The 19,306-nt window shown below is 41.5% G+C and overlaps 1 protein-coding gene and 1 long non-coding RNA gene across 5 annotated transcripts in view; one reads left to right on the top strand and one right to left on the bottom strand.

The window, feature by feature from the left end:
- LOC112991437 (uncharacterized) overlaps positions 1 to 15,965 on the bottom strand; it is a 28,648-nt gene extending 12,683 nt beyond the window's left edge. The window contains exon 1 of the long non-coding RNA XR_003261300.2: positions 15,764 to 15,965. This is a non-coding gene — a long non-coding RNA (uncharacterized LOC112991437). The remainder of the gene's footprint in view (positions 1 to 15,763) is intronic.
- Positions 14,828 to 19,306, top strand: part of CASK (calcium/calmodulin dependent serine protein kinase) — a 224,317-nt gene continuing 219,838 nt past the window's right edge. For 2 of the 4 annotated variants that reach the window (XM_064497420.1, XM_064497432.1), the window contains exon 1: positions 14,828 to 15,614. In XM_064497420.1, coding sequence (XP_064353490.1) covers positions 15,556 to 15,614 — 59 coding nt within the window. In that variant the 5' untranslated portion in view covers positions 14,828 to 15,555. The remainder of the gene's footprint in view (positions 15,615 to 19,306) is intronic. The other 2 variants (XM_064497428.1, XM_064497438.1) reach the window with 2 other exon arrangements.

Genomic DNA, 19,306 nt, shown 5'->3' on the forward strand with positions numbered 1-19,306 from the left:
TTGAAAGGAAAATTTTACCACCTGCTAAGTATTAGCCTTCTATAAATATTTCCAAGCACGGCACAGTTGCCAAATGTTTCAGTTCAAGTTTAACTGTTCTAATGCTGGGACAGAAGGAATTTTCATGACAATCCAAATCTTCTTGCTTAACACATGTTTTATAGCTCCCACTCTTCTGGTTTCTGTCTCAACAGCCTTCATTGTTTCCTGCCCTAATGGCCAATGTAAACACAGATATAAACATTTTTTGTCGAATGTATATCTCCTTTCTCAAAACCAGAACTGTGCAGTCTTAGTATTAACACACTGGTATGCTGCAGATACTAGTTTCAAGATCTTAACATACATAATGTATTTAGAGAATGTGGGTAATTTGTTCCAGTATTGTCATTTTAACACTGTATTGGTTTTCAGCTTCATAAAATATTGCACAGGATCCTAATTGCAGAAAGCCTGAGATAAATTACACCATTTGAATTTTGAACTTGTTTACTCATTACTAGTTTGTTGCAGAGTTCAGAGTAATAATTCTGTTGGGTAAATTATGGTTGTTAGTAGCTTTATGGTATCTTAATTTAAAATATTAGTAGCTGACATTGAAATTAGTGGAGCCACTGAGTCCCATTCAAACTGATGCAAGACCAATATCCAAACGGATTGAAAGAGAGTTTTAGAAATGTAAAACTGTTATTATTTGAAAACATATATATTTAAATACTTATTTAAATAAATACATCGTAACAACACTAGCCAATACCAATGGGCCCTCCTACAGTGTAAGATGGTCTTGATTTCCATGTTCCACACATTTCTTTTTTTCCTTATTTCAGCCAAACTATTGAGTCTTTCTGTCTGCCAAAGCACCATCTAAATGGTAGACTTGAGGGCAAAGTTTTTCCCTTCTTTTCTACATGCTAGGACTCCAATCAGAAAATATTATTTCAATCTTGTGCTACATTTGTGGTAGGACGCTATTTTTCCTTTTCTCAATAAGCTGTGTTAAAGGCTGAAGATGATCATTCATGCTGAATCCCTGGCGATAGTCTTTCATATTGTAAAAGAAGATTCCTTTTGGGTCACTTTTCACTTAGCGTCTCTTCCATAAGCATAGTAAGAGGGGAGTAAAAGCATACAGCGTTGGGTAATGAAGTTGTATTTTCTTCATGGTGTATGTCCAGTCACATGGCCCGCAGATCCGTTCCAGGGTCTGGGGTTCTGCAGCAAGCGGAAGAAGCAAAGAACTAACTATTCAGCGCAGGCTAGCTGCTGAATTTGGTAGGGGATTCTTTGGCTAGCATCTCTCCTATATTGTTTCCCTGTTGAAGAGAGGTCTTTGTGCTGCAGCAGCTGCAAAAGAATCGGGCATGTTTTCAGGGAGTATTTGGATTTGTTATCACCATACAGAAGGCTGATTCCGTTAAATAAACAAAGCAAAGGTTTCGGATATGTAAATGCATGCTTAATCTCACATATGAGAGTAATCCCAACTCTAGGGAACAGATTATAGATGTGATCTTTCAGTGTGCTGCAGGATTGAGCGCCAGGGGTTTAAGATTTTGTGGGGACCAGGCTTAATTTGCTATTTCTCCCTCTCAAAAAGGTTTTCTGAAACATTTTGCCTCTTTGTAGAAGAATGACAGAGGTGCTTAAAATTGACCTTGAGTCAAACAAAGAAATAAAGAGAAGATTTAATTTTTAGTCAAGAACTATGTTTAATCAATTATTTTCATAAGATTAATTTAAGAGAGTATCATTAATGATCTTATGCTATATTTAGGGCTACTGTGTAATTTGTGTGACATGAAAAATCAAAGCATAAAGAGGAAAAGGTGAAATGAAAAATCAGACAAATGTACATCAAAATCTTTGAGAAAGAGAGCAAAGGGTGTTACCAGCCTTCTATTATTTGTAGTGAGAGGTTAAACCTAAAGGCAAATGAAAAGCAGTTGTTCTTCTGAAAATTTTAACTTTTGTCTTTCAATGTAATTCTAGTAGAACAAGGGTACAAGTTCTCTGCTGAGACATTACATTTTCACATTTAAGATGGAATCCCTCAGCACTGAAATTCAATTTTTTATTACAATTAAATTGTCAGTGTTCTGCGCCTACCCACAACAAATTTTTTCCTTCGGTGTTTTTAGCATTAGGGAACTTGATTCAGAGATCAGTGGTAGTTGTAAGTGCAATGCACAGGTGCAGAGTGCAGGATCTGAGACCATTTTCTGCACTGCAACTGCTTTTAGCTGACAGTGTCAGCCAAAAAGTTGTTCATCATGGGGAACTGTAGCTTTCAGAGGCTCTGAAACAAGCCAGTAGCTGGGGTGGGGAGCCAGTTTAAGCCATGATGGTCAGCGAGAAATCAGACAGTGAATGAATCAAATTTCATTCACACTCTTAAGCTCTGCATGCTTATGGAGCAAGGCCTGCTACCAAAAATAAAATGAACTAAGGATATAACTGCACTGAAGACTGCATTGGAAAGTGCAAATATCTGAGCCAATTTTAAATGAGTGATCTTTCAGGAAAGCAAATTACCCTGTGCAGAGCTACATGCTGTCATATAAAACTAGCTCAGCATATGAGCACACACTCAGAGATTTAGTCATAGCAGCTTTAGTTTATGAAGTTTTAAACTTAGGCATATAATCTTGCAACTGGGACAAGCTGGATGCTTAGGGAGCAATAGACATCTATTCTAGTTCTAGCAGTCATGGTAGAAGCTCATGTGTTCAGTCAAAATGAGCTGGGTAGCTTCAGCAATTTAAATAAGTCTTCATTAATCCAGCTCATTTTCTCAAATGGTTTAGGAAATGATCACACAAGGGAGGTTGATGTTATCATCAGTATACCTAGCCTGACAGACAGGAAAAGGAATAAAAGATTCCTTGGAAAGATGAATGTTGTAGGCAAATATGTGCCTGATCTAGCTGCCTGAATGAGCTTTCTAAGAGCGCCACTACTACACAAACCAATAGATATGATAAAGCATTTGAGAAACTAGTGTCAATGCTAGTAACAAAGTTTTTGAGAAAATGAAGGAGTTAAAGAGGCCTTAATCCTAACAGCTTATAAAAGTAATCACAGAACTAAGTCGTCTACTACTGGCTTCAAGAAGGGCAGTGGCATGAGAATGAACGGGATGGCCAGAACAGCAAGGCAGCAGCTTGTTGCAAGCATTACCAAAATGCCATGTGCTCAAAAAGAGAGGGAGGCAATGGTCAAAAATCCAGCAGTTAGAAAGGTTCATGATCTAATTTTTGAGAGCTCAGTTTTAGCTGAAACTGACTGTAAGCAACAGAGACCTAGGAAACAACACTTCAGACTAAAGAGGGATTTTCAGCTACAGATATAGGATTTGCAACTTAATTGTAAACTTAGAAGAGTTTTGGTGATTGCAGGCACATTCTCCAGAGCATTTAACAATAAGGTGATGGTTCAAAGTCCAGAGTTAGATTTTATAGAAATCGGGTAGATAAAAATCAACAGTAAAAACAGAATACAGACTTTGTCAAAGCTTTTCTCACAAAAACATTCCTACAAAATGTAATTAAAACTATTTACATACTGTGGCCAGCACATTATTCTTCCCTTACTGATAACCTACCGATAACCAATCTAGAGCTGGGGGAAGCTCTTAGCACCAGATAGATGCATAAAGAAACTATAGCAATCATTCTTAAGATATTACTGAAAATGATAAAATGGACAGCGTAAACTTATTTAGGGACTAAAAAATCTAAGAGAAGTACTAGAGTTTCATCCTGATCTTAAATGAACAGTGACATTAAGAAAGTGGTAAGACTTGTCACATGGCACAGGAAATGGCACAGGAATTATTTGTTCCCAGTGCAAAGGAGAAACAAACTAGTATGTCCTGTCTGGAAAAGGAAAATATGCAGTCAGCACTGCCTTACTCCTTGCTACATCTTTACAGACTATTCTCATTTTCCTAAGATGGTGTTGCTAGAAAACCTAACAGCTTAGGAAGATGACATCCCAAATTTTATTTGATGTGCTAGGCCTGGTATACCTGATATAGTACTGTCTGACATTTATCAGGTTTGTTTTTAACTGGCTTGCTCTGAAATATGGGTTTAGTCACATAACTACAACCTCCATCATCTCCAGACTCTCAAGGCTGGCAAAAAATGCGTTAAAGAGTATACAGAAATGGATGTCAATTCTGATCCATACTTAGTACTGTTAAATAACAGAGTGGTAACAAGGTAACATGATTTGTCACCTGCTGACATTTTTTCAACAGAAAACTGAAAACAAGAAAGCTTGCCCTATTAGAAACTCATGTCAAAGTCATGGCAACCAGCAGAGGTATGGGAAAATAGATGGGGGGAGGGAAGGAAAAAGGAAAACATGATCCAGGGTGCTGGGAGCTGTCACGATTTTGCAAAAAGTACTGTGAGAATATCCACTACGAAAAGCAATGACTGTAGACAGCAATAATGTCACAAGAAATACCCTATGGTCAGATGAAGTTGACGCACCAGGTGGACATGCAGAGAAATAAGTGACACCTTTTCCAAAGGAAGAGTAGCAACCCAGCCATTTTACCTGAGAAAATCTGACAGTCAACAGCTGCAGTAGGTTGAGATGAATTAGTTTCCGGACATGACACAACTAGAACTAACAGATTTGCTGCCATCTGACAGCAAAAGTATTGATACTCTGGGAAAGATTTCCAATTCCATGAATCAGTGCAGAGTACCTCAGAGACTAATTGAACATGCATTTGTTCATTAAGTTAGATTAAGTTAGTACCTGAACTTCCTTATTACGTTAATGTTTAATTTCAGGATGCAGAAGGAAGCTGTTAGGAACCACGTCTTTAAGAGGTTCTGGCTTTAACCAGTTGTTAAATAGAAGCTCACAAAGTTCAACGCTCTTGTTAAGAACTCACACTCTGAGTAAGGCAGATCTCTATCAAACTGCTTGGTGCCTGCTGGTAGCAGAACAACCCAGTCCTTTTGGGCTTTGTTTCACGCTCGGCATATGGGAGGGATTTTCACTTTTCCCATTACTTTTTTAAAAGAAAGCTCTTTATTTTCTTCTTTTCTTTTAGTGCACCCATTACCATATTAATGGAAAAATTTGAAGTATGCCCCCTGAAAGATCAAAGGTGAATTCTCCTTATCTTTTAGAAGGGAAAACCTGGAATTTTTCTGGAGCTACTCACTGCATCTCAGCAGATCCAGAGCAAGTATATAAAATCTTCTGTTCTCAGTCCTGCCCACCATTCAACTTTGGTTCCAGAAGCATCAAACATCCGTATCTTATAGGTAACACTTGAGGCAGGATTCATGTTGTTAGACATCAACAGCATAGAAGTCTACTTTTAAGCTAGTTATCCTAAGTGCCTTTTTCGCTTTATGGAGGGAAACTGACACCTTAAAAATGCAATTCTCCTTGCCCTGTTTAACATGTCCATGTTGGAATGGCATGAATTATGCCCCAGAAATGTCTGTTTCTGAGCACTGGCTATAAAGGAAGTCCAGGATAACTAGCTCAGGTGCAGACCTCTATATTATAGGTCTCATGAGGTGATTCAAATTAGAAACTCCAAAGATGAGAAAAAAACGAGTTAATCATCACTTGCCAAAATCTTGGTCTACCTGACTCACTGAGCCCTGTCTGTAGCTATAGCAGAGGCAGTAATAGAGTTTATTTATGTATATTACATTGCTGGTTTGTGTGCTCTTCACATTCTTGAGTTGATATGCTTCTGGCCAGACACTTTAGGCCACATCTGCTCTGTGATTATCTTCTTCCTTCCAACCAAAGGCACAAAAGGAGGGGCAACACAACCACCATGAGGCCTGTGACTATGAGTCAGGGCTTTTCCACTCATGGTACGATTTACCCATTGTTTTGTCAATTACTGTAAATAAGCACTTAGCAGTTAATTATTAGATATCAATGTTAAGTTTGAGGTTTTTTAGATAGCATCTGGCTTCTTCTAGAACAAGAAAACACACTTTTTTTTTCTGTTCTTATCTGAGAGAATCAATTATTATGACTCAACTCAAACTTTCTGTCTAAGAGCTGTCCTCTAAGCAAGGCACTAATGCCTTAACACAGGCACACTCAAAACCTGTGGGCATGGAGCACATAATGGACAACATGACATTTGTAATTCCTCTTCAAAGAGAACCCCAAAATCAAGGGCGTCTGTGGGATCTGGACACCAGTATGTTTTCCTGCTCTGCAGTAGCCTCAGAGCTGCTTCTCAGTTCTTGAACTGCTGCCTGTCACAGCAGTTTTGGGTCAGCAGCAATGATGGCTTGAATTAGCCTAAAAACATTGCACCGTAAGCAACCAGTTCAGACTCTAAATGACAGGCAAGACAGACTTCTATGCCATAGATTGGGGAAAACCAGAGGTATTAAAATATATCCCCCTTCTTTCATCATCAGAGCCCAAATCTGCATATCTTCCATCTGAAGAAGTCCATACATCCAATGCAGCCCAGCTCTTGAGTGACTGGAGTAGAAATTTCTTAGAATTTACCAAGAAGTGTTCCTTTTGGCTCTTCTCCTCCCAGAAAACATAATTACTGCTAAAGACTTGTCATCTGTAATTGATAATAAAACATAATTTTTTAGAATTCAGTTCTGCCAGATGCTGTTGTGCTACTTATGCTAAGGACATCACCTGCATCAGACAGAGCTTCTGATTAGAAGTCATCACCCATAAAACATACACCAAAGTAAGAATAGGTATTTATTGTAACTGCAGTTCTTTAAAATATGTTAATATATGTCTATGATCCTTGTTTTTCCTCTGCTCCTATGATGACATACAGATCCTACATTGGTGAAGGAGCAGAGAGATGTTTGATATTGTTGTACACCTGGAGGTCTGAGAAAACTAAGGGCAAAGTCATGTTTCCAGATGAGCACTGATGACCAAAGGAACCTGAAACTGAGTGTATTGGCCTCATGTATAAACAGTGAGCAAAGCATCACCAGTGACAACGTTTCACTATAAAGTAAATGACAATTTGTTGACCTCTATGGCATTCTCCTGTCTTAACATCAAGATCATCCTTCCACTTCTTCCCATCTTCTCTTACAGTCTCTGTTGATCTTCCTACAGTTAGCACAAATAGGGCAGCAGTCCTGAAAACAGCCTCACATATAACACACAAATAGCTTTTCCCAAAGAAAAAACATTTTGCCTTTGTGGAAATATTCTTTTCTCCTAAATGACAAGGCCACAACCTACTCTTAAAAATCTCTAATGAGATTTAGACCACATGTAGCACACAGGTGATGACCTGGGGAGTATAGCTCAAATTTCTCTGAAAGAAGTGAGCTCCTGAGCCTGCAAAGGAAGAGATCAAAGAGATTCCATGCACCAGATTTAGAGTGAGGTATTACAGAGAGAACTTAGTGTGGTTTGTTTTTCTCTCTGTGCTGTCCCTAAGCTTTCACTACAGCTTTTTAGCTACAGCTTGTGTATTTCAGGTTCCCAGCACAATATTGTTTGCAGTATACTTTACTTCAGATGAGAATGCTCATGTTTGGTTATCTTGTCAGGCTGCCAGAATTTTGCTGCCAACATAAGCCATAGGAAAAAAGGATATTACTCTATCAGTTACTCCCTCCACCTAAGCTGAATAGAATTTCATAGGACATAGAAAGCATACATCTTTGCCCTCCAGAAATTTTCTCTGCTAAATTTCAAAGATCTGCTCCAAACAATCTAAGAAATGTAACTCTATGGTAACTTTGAGAAGGTCCAAATCAGGAAGTCAATATTAACTCCTTCCATTACAGGGGGTTTTGTTCTTGAAGGATAAAGAAAGTCTAAGTTTGGGTTCAGTATGACATTTCAGAAAGAGAAATCATAAGAAAGAGGGAGAAATAAGAAGGAAGTAAATACAGATATAAGCAGTGAGGCAGAGCAGAGTTTTATCCCTTCTGTGAAGCTTTACATCATATAAAAAGAACATAGGCTGAGAAAATTAGGAGGAAAGGAAAAAAGCTGGGCAACAAAGAAGATGAAGCACCTGGCAAATAATTATTTACAAGATCAGTAGTCCCTTCTAAAGTTATAAAATGTGGTAAGCTTGATTTAACCTGAGGCTACAGGATAAGTGGTAAAGCCATGACCATATCTTAGATGTCTCCAACTGTAAGACGTGATCTACTGGGCTGCATTACCGCACATCAGTAGAAATAGTGAGTTGGGAAGTTCGGTAAGAAAAAACAGGCATCTCAAGCCTAATAAATATGGTTTGGGAAAAAAAATGGTGGCAGAATGAGGACAAAATAAAGGACAAAGACGTGAGTGAAAAATGAAACATAGGATAGAACCAAAAGGCTGAGAATGTAAGAAATGCCTTAATAGGTTCACCTAGCCCTTACCCAATAGGGTAGACACCAAGCTCAGTAACATGTTCTTCCTGAGGTAAGGCTCCTCATTTGTATTCCAGGTGTGCTGGCTCTTGTGATTTCCCTGAATATGGAGAAGTTGACTGCATACTTTGCAGTGGAGGACTGTATTTACACCTTTAAAAATGAAAACAGAGCAGTGGTAGTAGGAGATACTATTTAGGAAGACCATGAAACCCTAGCTACTATCTGCAGTAAGTTCCCCTTCTACTTCCCCAGCATCTTTGTTTGTTGTGTTAGAGATATTGCAGGGCACATCCCTGCCTATTCCTTCAAGTATTTGTTTGTAATGATGTGTCATTCCTGAATTGGCCTAATCCCTTTTTGAACCTGATGATAGTATTGGTCTCTGCAGCCTGCTGTGGCAGCATGTTCCCAGAAGTTCACTATCCAGTGTGTATGTATATTTAAAATTAAAGAAAGTACTTTCACGGATCTGTTTTAAACCACCTTCCTATCAGTTTTATCAAGTTTAGTGCCTCTTGCTTCTAGTATTGCAGGATTTGGCAAGTAACAGTTCTGCATTCACCTTGTCTACCACCTTAATGATTTTGTAAACCTCAGTTGTATCCACCTTCAGCAGTCTCTTCTGCAAACTGGTAAGTCCCAGCCTTTTGTCTTCTTCTGTTGAGGTAGGTGGTCTATCCCCAGGACATTTTTGTTGCCCTTCTCTGTTCCTTTTCACACTCTGTTCTGTCTTTCTGGACATGGGGAGGCCTGACCTGTCCCACTCCTTCAGCTGTGGGTGCACAAGAGTTTTATACAGAGGCAAATGACACACTCTTGCTTTCATGCCTCTCCTGATGACACCCAATATTTTATTGACTTTTTTGGCTGCCACCGCACCTGGGGCAATGGCTTCAGCAAACTGTCAGGGGTGACTCTGAGTGCTCTTTCCAGAGCTGTGGTTGCCTGTTCGAAGTTCAGCACCACGTACAGTTGGTGCGGATTTAGTTTTGCTCTAGATGCAGTATTCCCTTCCATTTATCTACATCAAAGCTCCTCTGCCCCTTTTTTCCCATACATTGTTTTTCTGGTGTTCCTAGCTACTGGGGTGGCAGCTGTCTACCCAAAAGAGCATAATAGTGAGGGAGTGGCAAGTGGAAGAGAGAAGAAAAAGAAGATATGGGAGAAAAATATATATTTTTTATTTCAACGCTGTATGTGGCATTTGGATGTTGTCCTTATGATGTGATTTTAAATTACTTTTCTGTGTATAGGTGTATGACTGTAGCATATGGTAGCAAATCTATGTTTAGGATAATATTGAAGAGAGGGCCTGAATTTTGGCTTGTTTTTATTACTTGTTTTTATCCCCTGTACATCTTGTAAGAGCTTTTTAATTAAAAAACCAAAATCAATAAAAGGATCATGGGGAGATTTCCACTACAATTCATATTATTTAATCCATACCTGCCAATGAGGAAAAGCTGCAACTGGGGAGAGGACAAATAAGTGTGTGTCCTTAAACTCTGCAGTAATTGAATCAAGATTGTTCACAGGTACACAGTACACAAGAAAGGGAAAAATGGAATGGTAATGAATAGCTAACAAAGAAACTCTATTAAGTGGGGGCTTATTTAATTTTTAAGTTTTCCTGTCTATGTTGCCAGCTATTCCTATATGGGACTGTTTCACCTTTGGAAATTGATTTTGAAGGGTGACTGTGAGCTGCTTTGGTGTATCAGATCACAACAACCAAACACCATCAACATCTTTTACAAAAATCTGAATCTAAGCTGCAGAAAGACATGAGGAGTTCAAGCAAGGCAGATTCACTCGGTTTTGGTTTACTGTCCTCAGTAGTGTTATGGTCATTAATGGTTTATTATGACTATGGTCTAATCGCAGACGAGGAACATGACTTTTTGCCCTCTCCTTTCTAGGCCAACATCTGGCTGATTACTTGACTTAGTGCTTTCTATCTGGGTAGCTTATTGAGTATGAGCTGCACGTTTGGTGAAGGTGACAAAGTCACCCTGTTTGAAGGTCACTGAAAAAGAATTCCTTGTCCAAAACAAAAAAGACAGTTCCTGGCTGGTTGCCTGAGGAAAAGACACTTACGCTTTGCCATGTTCACACATATGTACAGGTCCGTATCTCTCTTTTCCCAAGAACTTTTGAACCTGTGGGCCAATTTCAATGGAATTTGCTGGGGACAAGGTACAAATCCCAGAGATAAGCTTCAATTGTCTTTTGAATATAGGGGGCTGCAGAGAAGAGAGAGACCTCATTACTCTCTTCACTGAGGAAGGGTGGCAGTGGAAGTTCACTTTTCATTAAACAATGGAGAATGCACACTGCAAAGGAACTTAAAAAGCTCTGCTAAGGAAAAAATGCAGTTGGAGATATATTTTCCTAGACATAAACATCTTTCATCTGTAAGATACATATTCATGGGAAACGAGGCCTCCATATTTCTGGTGTGGAACTGCTTGTTCCATGTGTTACCTCTGAGTTCTGCAGTTGCAGACTGCTCTGCCACACATTATATTTCCAAGCTGACTTAATTACATACTTTCGTCAGGAGTTACCCAGACTTATTCAGGGTGGGTTGATAGCTTTTTAGGGTCTTCTTGATACAGGTGTTTTTGACAAGGATTAAAAATGTGTATGTTGTGATCCAAATATCGCCTCCTTCCATCGCGACCTAAACACCTATCTATTGCCCAAATTATGAATTATTTGTCAGCTCACAGAATTTGCACCCATAAATGATATGGTAAAGTTTGTCAGAAACTTGGTCAACCTCTAAAATTATGTATTATGAACCACTAACAGTTCCTACTCATCTTCAGTGTCAATATCATTCTCAGACCTCATAATGAGAGTGGATCAAATACATGGGTTACAGATCAAAGTACCAGGAGCACTGTTACACTTAGAATCTGAGACACAGAATTTGGTGCTTCCTACATTATTTGGATTTCAGACCGCTGTCAACCCTTAGAATTTCTCATTAATCACCATGTACCTTTTACATCACACTTTTAAATGAAAACACTACAAAGGCTGTTTAAATGTTACTGATAATTATGGTTCTAACAACCTTTACACAACTTATCATTGCTTTGTGGCTCACCAGTAGTGTACAGATCATACAGGCACAACTTTAGAAGGCCACAGCCAGAGAAAATTTGGAAACCCCATGAAGTTTTAAGAAATAGATTTTCTTGTGCCCAAACCGACACTCACGACTTTAAAATAAAATTTTGAATTAAACAGTAGTGGTTTATCTAAAAATACAACATTGTAAACTGGCAGTTCAGAATCTGACTGACAAGCAGCTCAAATGGGTGCAGTGGATTGGGGAAGGCAATTAGGGATGATAAAGTATATCTTTTCTTTTAATAGTCAGTGTTTTTATTTTTCTATGTTCCTTATGAAGAAGTCAATACCTCCCTTTCCCAGCCCTGAATGGCTGATGCTCTGAACTGTTTTCATCATCCTTTTAAGCAAATCATTCCAGGTTTCAAGTGTAAGTTTTTTTCTGCTTGTATTTCAAACAGTATTTTGTTATATACTTTTTAATGATATTTTAGATGTGTGTATTTCAGAATTCAACCTTAAACTTTTAAATTAAACCCAGGTCTCTTGTGGCTGTTGAAATCTATCAAGGAGATATATTGGATATTTCAGTGAAAACTATTAATGCCTGCCTATGAAAGGGCAAGGGAATGACTACTTTCAAACCTGGGGGTGAAATCATGATCACAAACATACCTGCATATATATTGCCTGGATGATCATACTTGCTATTGGGAACTGGCTGCTGACAAAGTTGGCAAACTAATGCTCTTATTTTCTTGAGTCCATTCAATCTGAATCTAAGATTAGTTATAGCATAGTTCTCATTAGTTGCAGTAATTTCTGACTTAGTGATAGTCTTGCTGATTCTGCTATTTTTGTAGCAACTTTTGATAATACAGATCTGCATTCAAACCCTAGAGCCTGGTTCAGACAAATTCTTTCTCTTCACCCAAGGCAAAAAGTAGCACCTGCTTTGGTCTTCCCTGTTGAATGAGGAGATCTGATACATTTGTAGGCTTTGATAAATTTCTCTTGCTTCTTGACAGCCTAAGCAATGAATACTACAGCCACTCTAATAAGAGTGTCTTAATTTTGTTCCACAAAGAAACAATTAGGCCATAGGTAAAAAAGAAGCCACCACTCTCCTTCCTCAAAGGTAGTAGAACCCTTCAAGCAGGCTAGAGTCTAGGGAATGAATCACCTACCTTAGGGAAAGTCCGTTTGTGTTGTGCCCTCCAAGCAACTACCTTCCCTGCACAACTCTGACTCTCTCTGCACTGAGACCCTGATCCATTAGGAAACGATGTTTATGTGCTCTGCCATCCCACAATGGAGCCAGCTGCCCTCCAAGGTTCTTAAAGGGTTTGTTCTGTTATAACGATTTGCCCTGAAACTCCCCACATAAGTGTTATGCTTGGTACTCTTTGTTTTTGGTTTTGTCTGTCAAACTGTCAAACGCGATGGAAAGAGACCTCTGTGAAGTGGTGCTGCTAGAATGGGAAAAGCATTTGCCTCAGCTATGGAATGGACCTGCTATTTCAATATGCTTTTTTATTCTTTTTGTGTTTTTGTAGCAGTTGTTCTTGTTAGCTTCTAATGATGACTGCAGATAACCAGATGACAATTTCTGTTCAAAATATAAATGAATACTCACCCACATTCTGCAACTTCTTGAGTTTAATACTGTGAGGCCTATGAGGTACTACTACATAGTTCTAGCTTTAGAAAACTGAAAAATGGTTACTCACACGATTAGCAGTATGAAATTCAGAGAGAAGACAATCCAACTATTGTCTTTCTGTTTGCATTCCAAATAGCATATGGTGTTTAATAGTTTTTATAAAGGTTTGTACGGCTTAGAGCATAGTCTCATGGGACTGTCTCTTGCCTTGTATGCTACCACTGTGCAGGAGATAGGTGTTATTATTTCCATAGATTCTCATGATTTTTATTTTGAATCTGTCTGGAGAAAGGAACAAGTTGTTCTCGGCAAAGTGTCCTCAGCTCTGCATTTTAAAGCTAACCTTTAAACCATCTCATCACATAATTCTGCTTTGACAGGCTTTCTCTCGTGTGAGGGAAACAACTGTATAATTTCCCTTTGTGTCAATGAGTTTTAAGAAGTTGCATGTGTGCTTAAGTACTTTGACAAAAATAAATATTTCATAAACTGCAAAACAGTTCCTGGCTAATTCCTTCAAAAGAGCTTTGCTTTCTTCTGCAAGCCATCTAATTCAAAGACTGGAAAAGCACACCTAAACAACTTAGACTATCTTTTGTACAAAATTTTTTGTTTAACGTGTCAGAAGTAGTGAAACACAATGTATCAGGTAAGTGTGTTTTAAAATTAACTAAATGTCTTAGACATTCTTTTTAAATATCTATCCAGAGAAAAAAGAAAAGAAAAAGAGAGCCACCACATATTTGCCCAAAGGTAAAAAGTACATCTAGGAGCCGTCTTTAAAAAGTTCTTCTAACTCACTACTTTGAGGGCTAGTAAGAAGGTGGCTGTTTTCCTAATAACAAAGAGGAATCGAATTATGCTACAGAAAATACCTTAAAAATACCAGAAAATACCTTCCTCCTGAAACTAATAGACTAGCAGGAAAAAAAACACACCACCTGGACAAAGCTCCAGAAATGACGTTTTGCATAAGTGTTCTTTATTTCTACAGCCACGTCCGTGAAAAGGGACGCTTGTCATTACAGAACACGCATGCAGCTTCACCTCACCTTTTTCATAAATAGCAGCCTTAGTAACCCACGGCGAGTGGGGAAAGGCTCCTCTCCTCCCGCACCTGCCTGCACGTGAACGGCCCGCCAGCTCCTGAGCCTCGCCTGCCTCCGGCGCCTGGGCGCGGCGCGGTGGGTGAGGCGCCCGCCCTGCAGAGCAGGGGCCGCTGGTTCCTCACGAGCCACTGGCTCGCCGCAAGCCGGCGGCAACGACACCCCCTCCCCCCCCCACAAAGAAGGCGGGGGAGGGGGGCGGCTTAAGATATAAGAAAGGTTAATACCTGAGCCCCGCCCGCCGGCTCGCCGCCGCTCCCCCCGCCCCCCGGCGGTGCGCTCGCCGCGCCCTCACGCACCAGAGCCACGGACACCGACAGCAGCCTGCCGCGCCGCACCTCCCCGCGGCATGACGTCATCCCAGCCCGCGCCTGCGCACACCGGGCCACCCCCCCCAAAGCCTAGTAGGCGTGGCCCCACGCGCGCTTCTGGCGGGGCGGGGCGGGGCGGGGCGGGGGGGGGGAGGGTGGAGAGAAAAGCGAGCGGAAACGAGCACAATCTCCCGCGTGCGTGCGTGCGTGCCGCGCCTGCTCGGTCTGCCGGTGGGGGGGGCGGTTGCGCGCGCGCGCGCCGCGTCGGCGGCTTTGCGTGACGGCCGTTGGGAGCGCGCGCGCGCGCGCCCGCCCGCCTTCCAGTAACGCAAGCGCCTATCGCGGCAGCCGCCGTTGCTGCTGCTTCTCCGCCTCGCGCCTGGGAGCGTAATCAACCGCCGCGCCGGCAACTCCCCGCCCCTCCCCCCGCTATTATCCTCTCCCTCTCTCTCCCTCTCTCCCCCTCCCCCTCCCTCCCCCTCCGTCTATCCGGGCGCGCGCCCCCACCCCCCCGCCCGGCCGCTCGGCGAGGGAGCGAGACGGCGCTGCCGCCTGCCGCCGGCCCCGCTTCCCTCCTGGCCGTGTGGTGCCGATCCCCTCCATGGATCTCGCGCCGCCCCGCTAGCCAGAGCTGCCCGCTCGCCCGCCGCCGCTGGGGAGTAGCCGGCTGAGAGGGGGAAGGAGGGGGCGGGCGGGAGGGGGAGGAAGAGGAGGAGGAAGGTGGGGTCGCGGAGTGTGTGACACGCGCGGGGAGCGGCGGCCGCGGCCCGCAGGAGGAGGCGCCGGGAGTCCCGGCGCGGCCCCGGGCGGGCGGCGGCGCCCGAGGAAGGTGGCGGCGGCGGGAGCCGTTGTAGCCGTTGGGATTTACCGCGGTGGTGGCGATTGGCGCTGACCGGCAGGGGAGCGCGCCGCGCGGCGGGGATCGTGCCCGCGGCCCGCCGTCCCTCCCTCCCTCCCTCCTTTCCCGGGGCCGCCGCCGCCGCCGCCTCTCGGGCTGATCCCCCCCCTCCCGGACCATGGCCGACGACGACGTGCTGTTCGAGGATGTGTACGAGCTCTGCGAAGTGATCGGCAAGTGAGTCCCGTGGGGAGTGGGAGACGGGCAGGGCGCGCGTGTGCGCGGCCGAGCAGAGCGGGGGAGGAGGCGGCGGGGGCCGTGGTACCCCCGTGCCCGGCCCCTCCCGCGGGGCTCGGGCGGGGAGGGATGCTCTGCTTAGCACCCACCTGAGTCGCCGCTAGCGGGTCCGTGCGTGCCGTGGGGGGTCCGCTTCCCCCCATGTGCGCGTGGCGGTGACATGATAAGTGCGCTCTGCGCGCTGCCCATCGTCTTTATTACACGGGAGACGGAAGGGGGAGAAGTGACCCGATGTTTCCTCAGCCACCATGATTAACCACCTAACCATCACTCAGGCTGGCTGCAGCAACCACTTCCCACCCCTTTTCTTCTCCTCCCCCCTATATCCCATTCCTGGCACACCCATCAGTGATCGCCTATTGGGGAAGGGAAAGGAAAGGTATCTCTTTGTGGATCCACCTATCTACTGGGCGTCTGCATATTTGTGTGCCAGGTGTTGCGTTTTTTTCTCCTCTTTGCTGCATAATAACCAGCTTGTTAGCGGCAATACCAGTGACACTCAGGTAGTGCTGAGTTTCCTTGCAGATCTTTCTCTGCACCTTCATCCATGTGGAAATAAAGATGTACCGGGCAGTAAGAGAACTTGGCCGTTTGGGTCTTATTATGCAACCATTATTAAAGTGGTGTTCGAGGCTTGTGTCAAACCTAGGAGTTGAGGTAGTTGCTAGCATTGCCCAGCTGCCCGTTTTGGATTGCCGCTTTGATCGATGGATGAAAATGACAGTCCAAGTATCAGTCTTTGTGTAATCGCACCGAGAAAACGAAGAGAATGCCAAAAATCAGAGGGCGATCAAGAATTAAAGCTGAAAACCATTTTCCCTCTCCCCCAATTTGTTGTCATTGCCCAGTTTTGAAATCCATTCTGTGTTTATTAGTCATCTTTTGTATATGTTCTGTGTTGTGCTTGTGTTGCAAATTGGACATGAGAGGTTGTAGCAATACTGTGACTTCCTAATTTTCTGTGTTTCTGATTCAAAAGCTGAGATTGCTGTGACAGCCTTGCTAGTGATTCTGTTCTTGGGTGCCTGTAGTTTTTTCTTCCTGACAGTGAATTTTATATGAGTAATTGTTTTGAATTTAAACAAAGAATTTTTCTGCCTATGTTTTCTTGTCTTCTCTCCACCAGTATGCTTTTCAGCTGATATATCAAGAGCTGCCTACTTTCCAAGTTAGGGCTAAAAAAAATATTCTGGAATTAGTCTTTCCACAGGATTATACTGAAATGCCAGTTATGGACTTAGCAGGTTACTTTGTTGTCCACAAAAGTTTCAGCATCTAGTTCTGTCATTTAACAATGCATTACCTTTCTGTTAATGCAACCACCTTTCCAAAATACTGAGGTGCAACGGCCTTGTTTGCTGGCATAAACTGTAAGTGGTTGCTCTAACTTAATGCTGGTGGTTGATGGGGAGCTTCTGTAGCAGCGAAACAAAACTCTGTTACTAAACATGTTTTGAAGATAATTTTTGGCAGACTTATTTCACAAGTGGTTTTACACTAACCACTGCAGTTCACGTACTGTACTGTATTTTATTCGTGCCTGATTAGTGTTAGGAAGAAGGTGTAGTGATTGTGTTTAAGGTGACTTTTAGAGAATGGATCATTCATGGAGGTCCGAATGCCTGCACATTTCAAAGGCCTTTTTGTTTTGTGATCAGAGAATTTTGAAAAGAGAGCACAAAAGCTGTGAGTTAGATATTAGCTACAGAAGTTTCCCATGAAATTTAGGTAGTACAGATAGCATTGTGAATGTAAATCGATCTAACAAATATTAAATCAGAGTAGCATAATGATGCCAAGAGTACTCTGGCAAAAACTGGGTGGATCACTGAAAATAACAGCAGTGATAGTGTGAAGGGTTGATAGCTTGTTGTGATTGCTTAGGCTCTTCTGCACAGATGTCATGAGAATCCTCTAAAAACACTTAGAATAAATACATAGTATCATATACAGTTGTATAATCAGTATTCTTGTTTCTTTACAACACTGTATAGGTGACTTCCTAGGGACCATGGTGCAATGTCTTTATTTAGTGCACAATTTTATGTAGCACTTTGCTCATCTTTAAGCAACTTGAGGAAGGCTACTGTAAATCTGCTTTGAATTGCTAAATATACATCTTGCTAAACATCTTTCTGTAAAACATCAACTAAATGTGTGCATGTTTCTGCAATTTATTATTGATTGATACAGTAATTCAGTTCTTGCAAATAGCGTACCTGGCCCTGATTTGCCTTTCAGATGCATGAAATACTTAACCGTGTGTACTTTATCCTTCCTAAATAGGTAGTTACTACTGTCATTTTAAGTAGATAGAAAGGTATTTTCACATAGAGTGTGGAGAAGAGATTTTAGGCTAAATATTCAGTCATATAGTCAAACTTGTAAGAGAAATCCCTCAATTCCTGTTCTGTTGACTTTAAAAACTAAGTCATCTCTGTGAGATAGTGTCTGCTCGGTAACTATGTGGTCCACTTTGCTGAGCCTTATTTTAAACTTTAGATTAATAGTTTTAAATACAGTAAACTGATCCAATTGATGGACTCATTTTATATAAACACAGTGACAATAGCTTTTGGTGTGCTGGAGTGCGTAACAATTACCATGTAATAGTATATGAATAAATTGAAATGACAGAGTGATAAACTGTTTATTACATGGCATTTCATGTGTTTTACTTCTCTAAGCATGCATTTTTCTTTTTGAATGGGTACAGGAGAAAAGAAGGGCCAGGAGGAACAGAGGGAAATTTTAATTCATGTTTCCTCTAGAAGAACTTTAATTTGTCTGTATTTGCAGTATACCTTTCCATTTCTGAAAGCCATACAAAGATAAAAATTGGAATAATAAACTCAATTTCTTGTTAACCTTTATTATACTTAAGTGGTATTCTCTGTGACACTAACAGTGGTCATGTATTTTTACTTATACTAGATCTATTGAATTCTAGGTTAGTGTCTTTCTTCAGGCTTGGCTGACACAAACACCTTTCAAGCAAGAGTAAATTGGGAAGTTTCTGTATTACCCTTAAAAAATGTCTTAACGTATCCTGGGATAACAGGCTGTGATGTAAGACACAAGTATGCCACTTATTTCAGACTTGCTTAAGGATAACCTTTGAAGAGACTCTCCCTGTATATTGATTGAGAAGTACACAAACTAAAATATTTAACCCTTTCATAATGTTGATCATACAGTGCCTTAGATTCATAGTTTATAATAGGTATATTTCATTATTTTTTATTAGAATTTTTAATCAGAATGCATTTAGTAATTCATAAAGTTTAGTGAGTGTAGAGTTAAAACATCTTGGGTATTCATCTGATATGAAAACTGTCCTAAGTTTATCGTAGCAGCTCCATGTACCTATAGCAGTAGTTTTTTTATGCCAAAAAGAATGTTTGTCTTTAAGTTAGAGTAGATATAGTTGGTATTGAATCTAGAAGACTGAAAACTGGCTTTTATGGTAGGGATAGTTTTGCTTCTAGTCCTCGTTCTGTTTATTTGCTATGACCTGCTTTTGACTTATGCACTTCTTCAGACTCATGTTGACTTATGTTAGCACTGGAGGAGTACCATAAAGACTGTCTGATCTTTCTAATAGTAGAATTGCAGATTGCTTTCAGAGTAGT

Source organism: Dromaius novaehollandiae, chromosome 1, assembly GCF_036370855.1.
Source record: "Dromaius novaehollandiae isolate bDroNov1 chromosome 1, bDroNov1.hap1, whole genome shotgun sequence".
Classification (NCBI taxonomy): Eukaryota; Metazoa; Chordata; class Aves; order Casuariiformes; family Dromaiidae; genus Dromaius; species Dromaius novaehollandiae.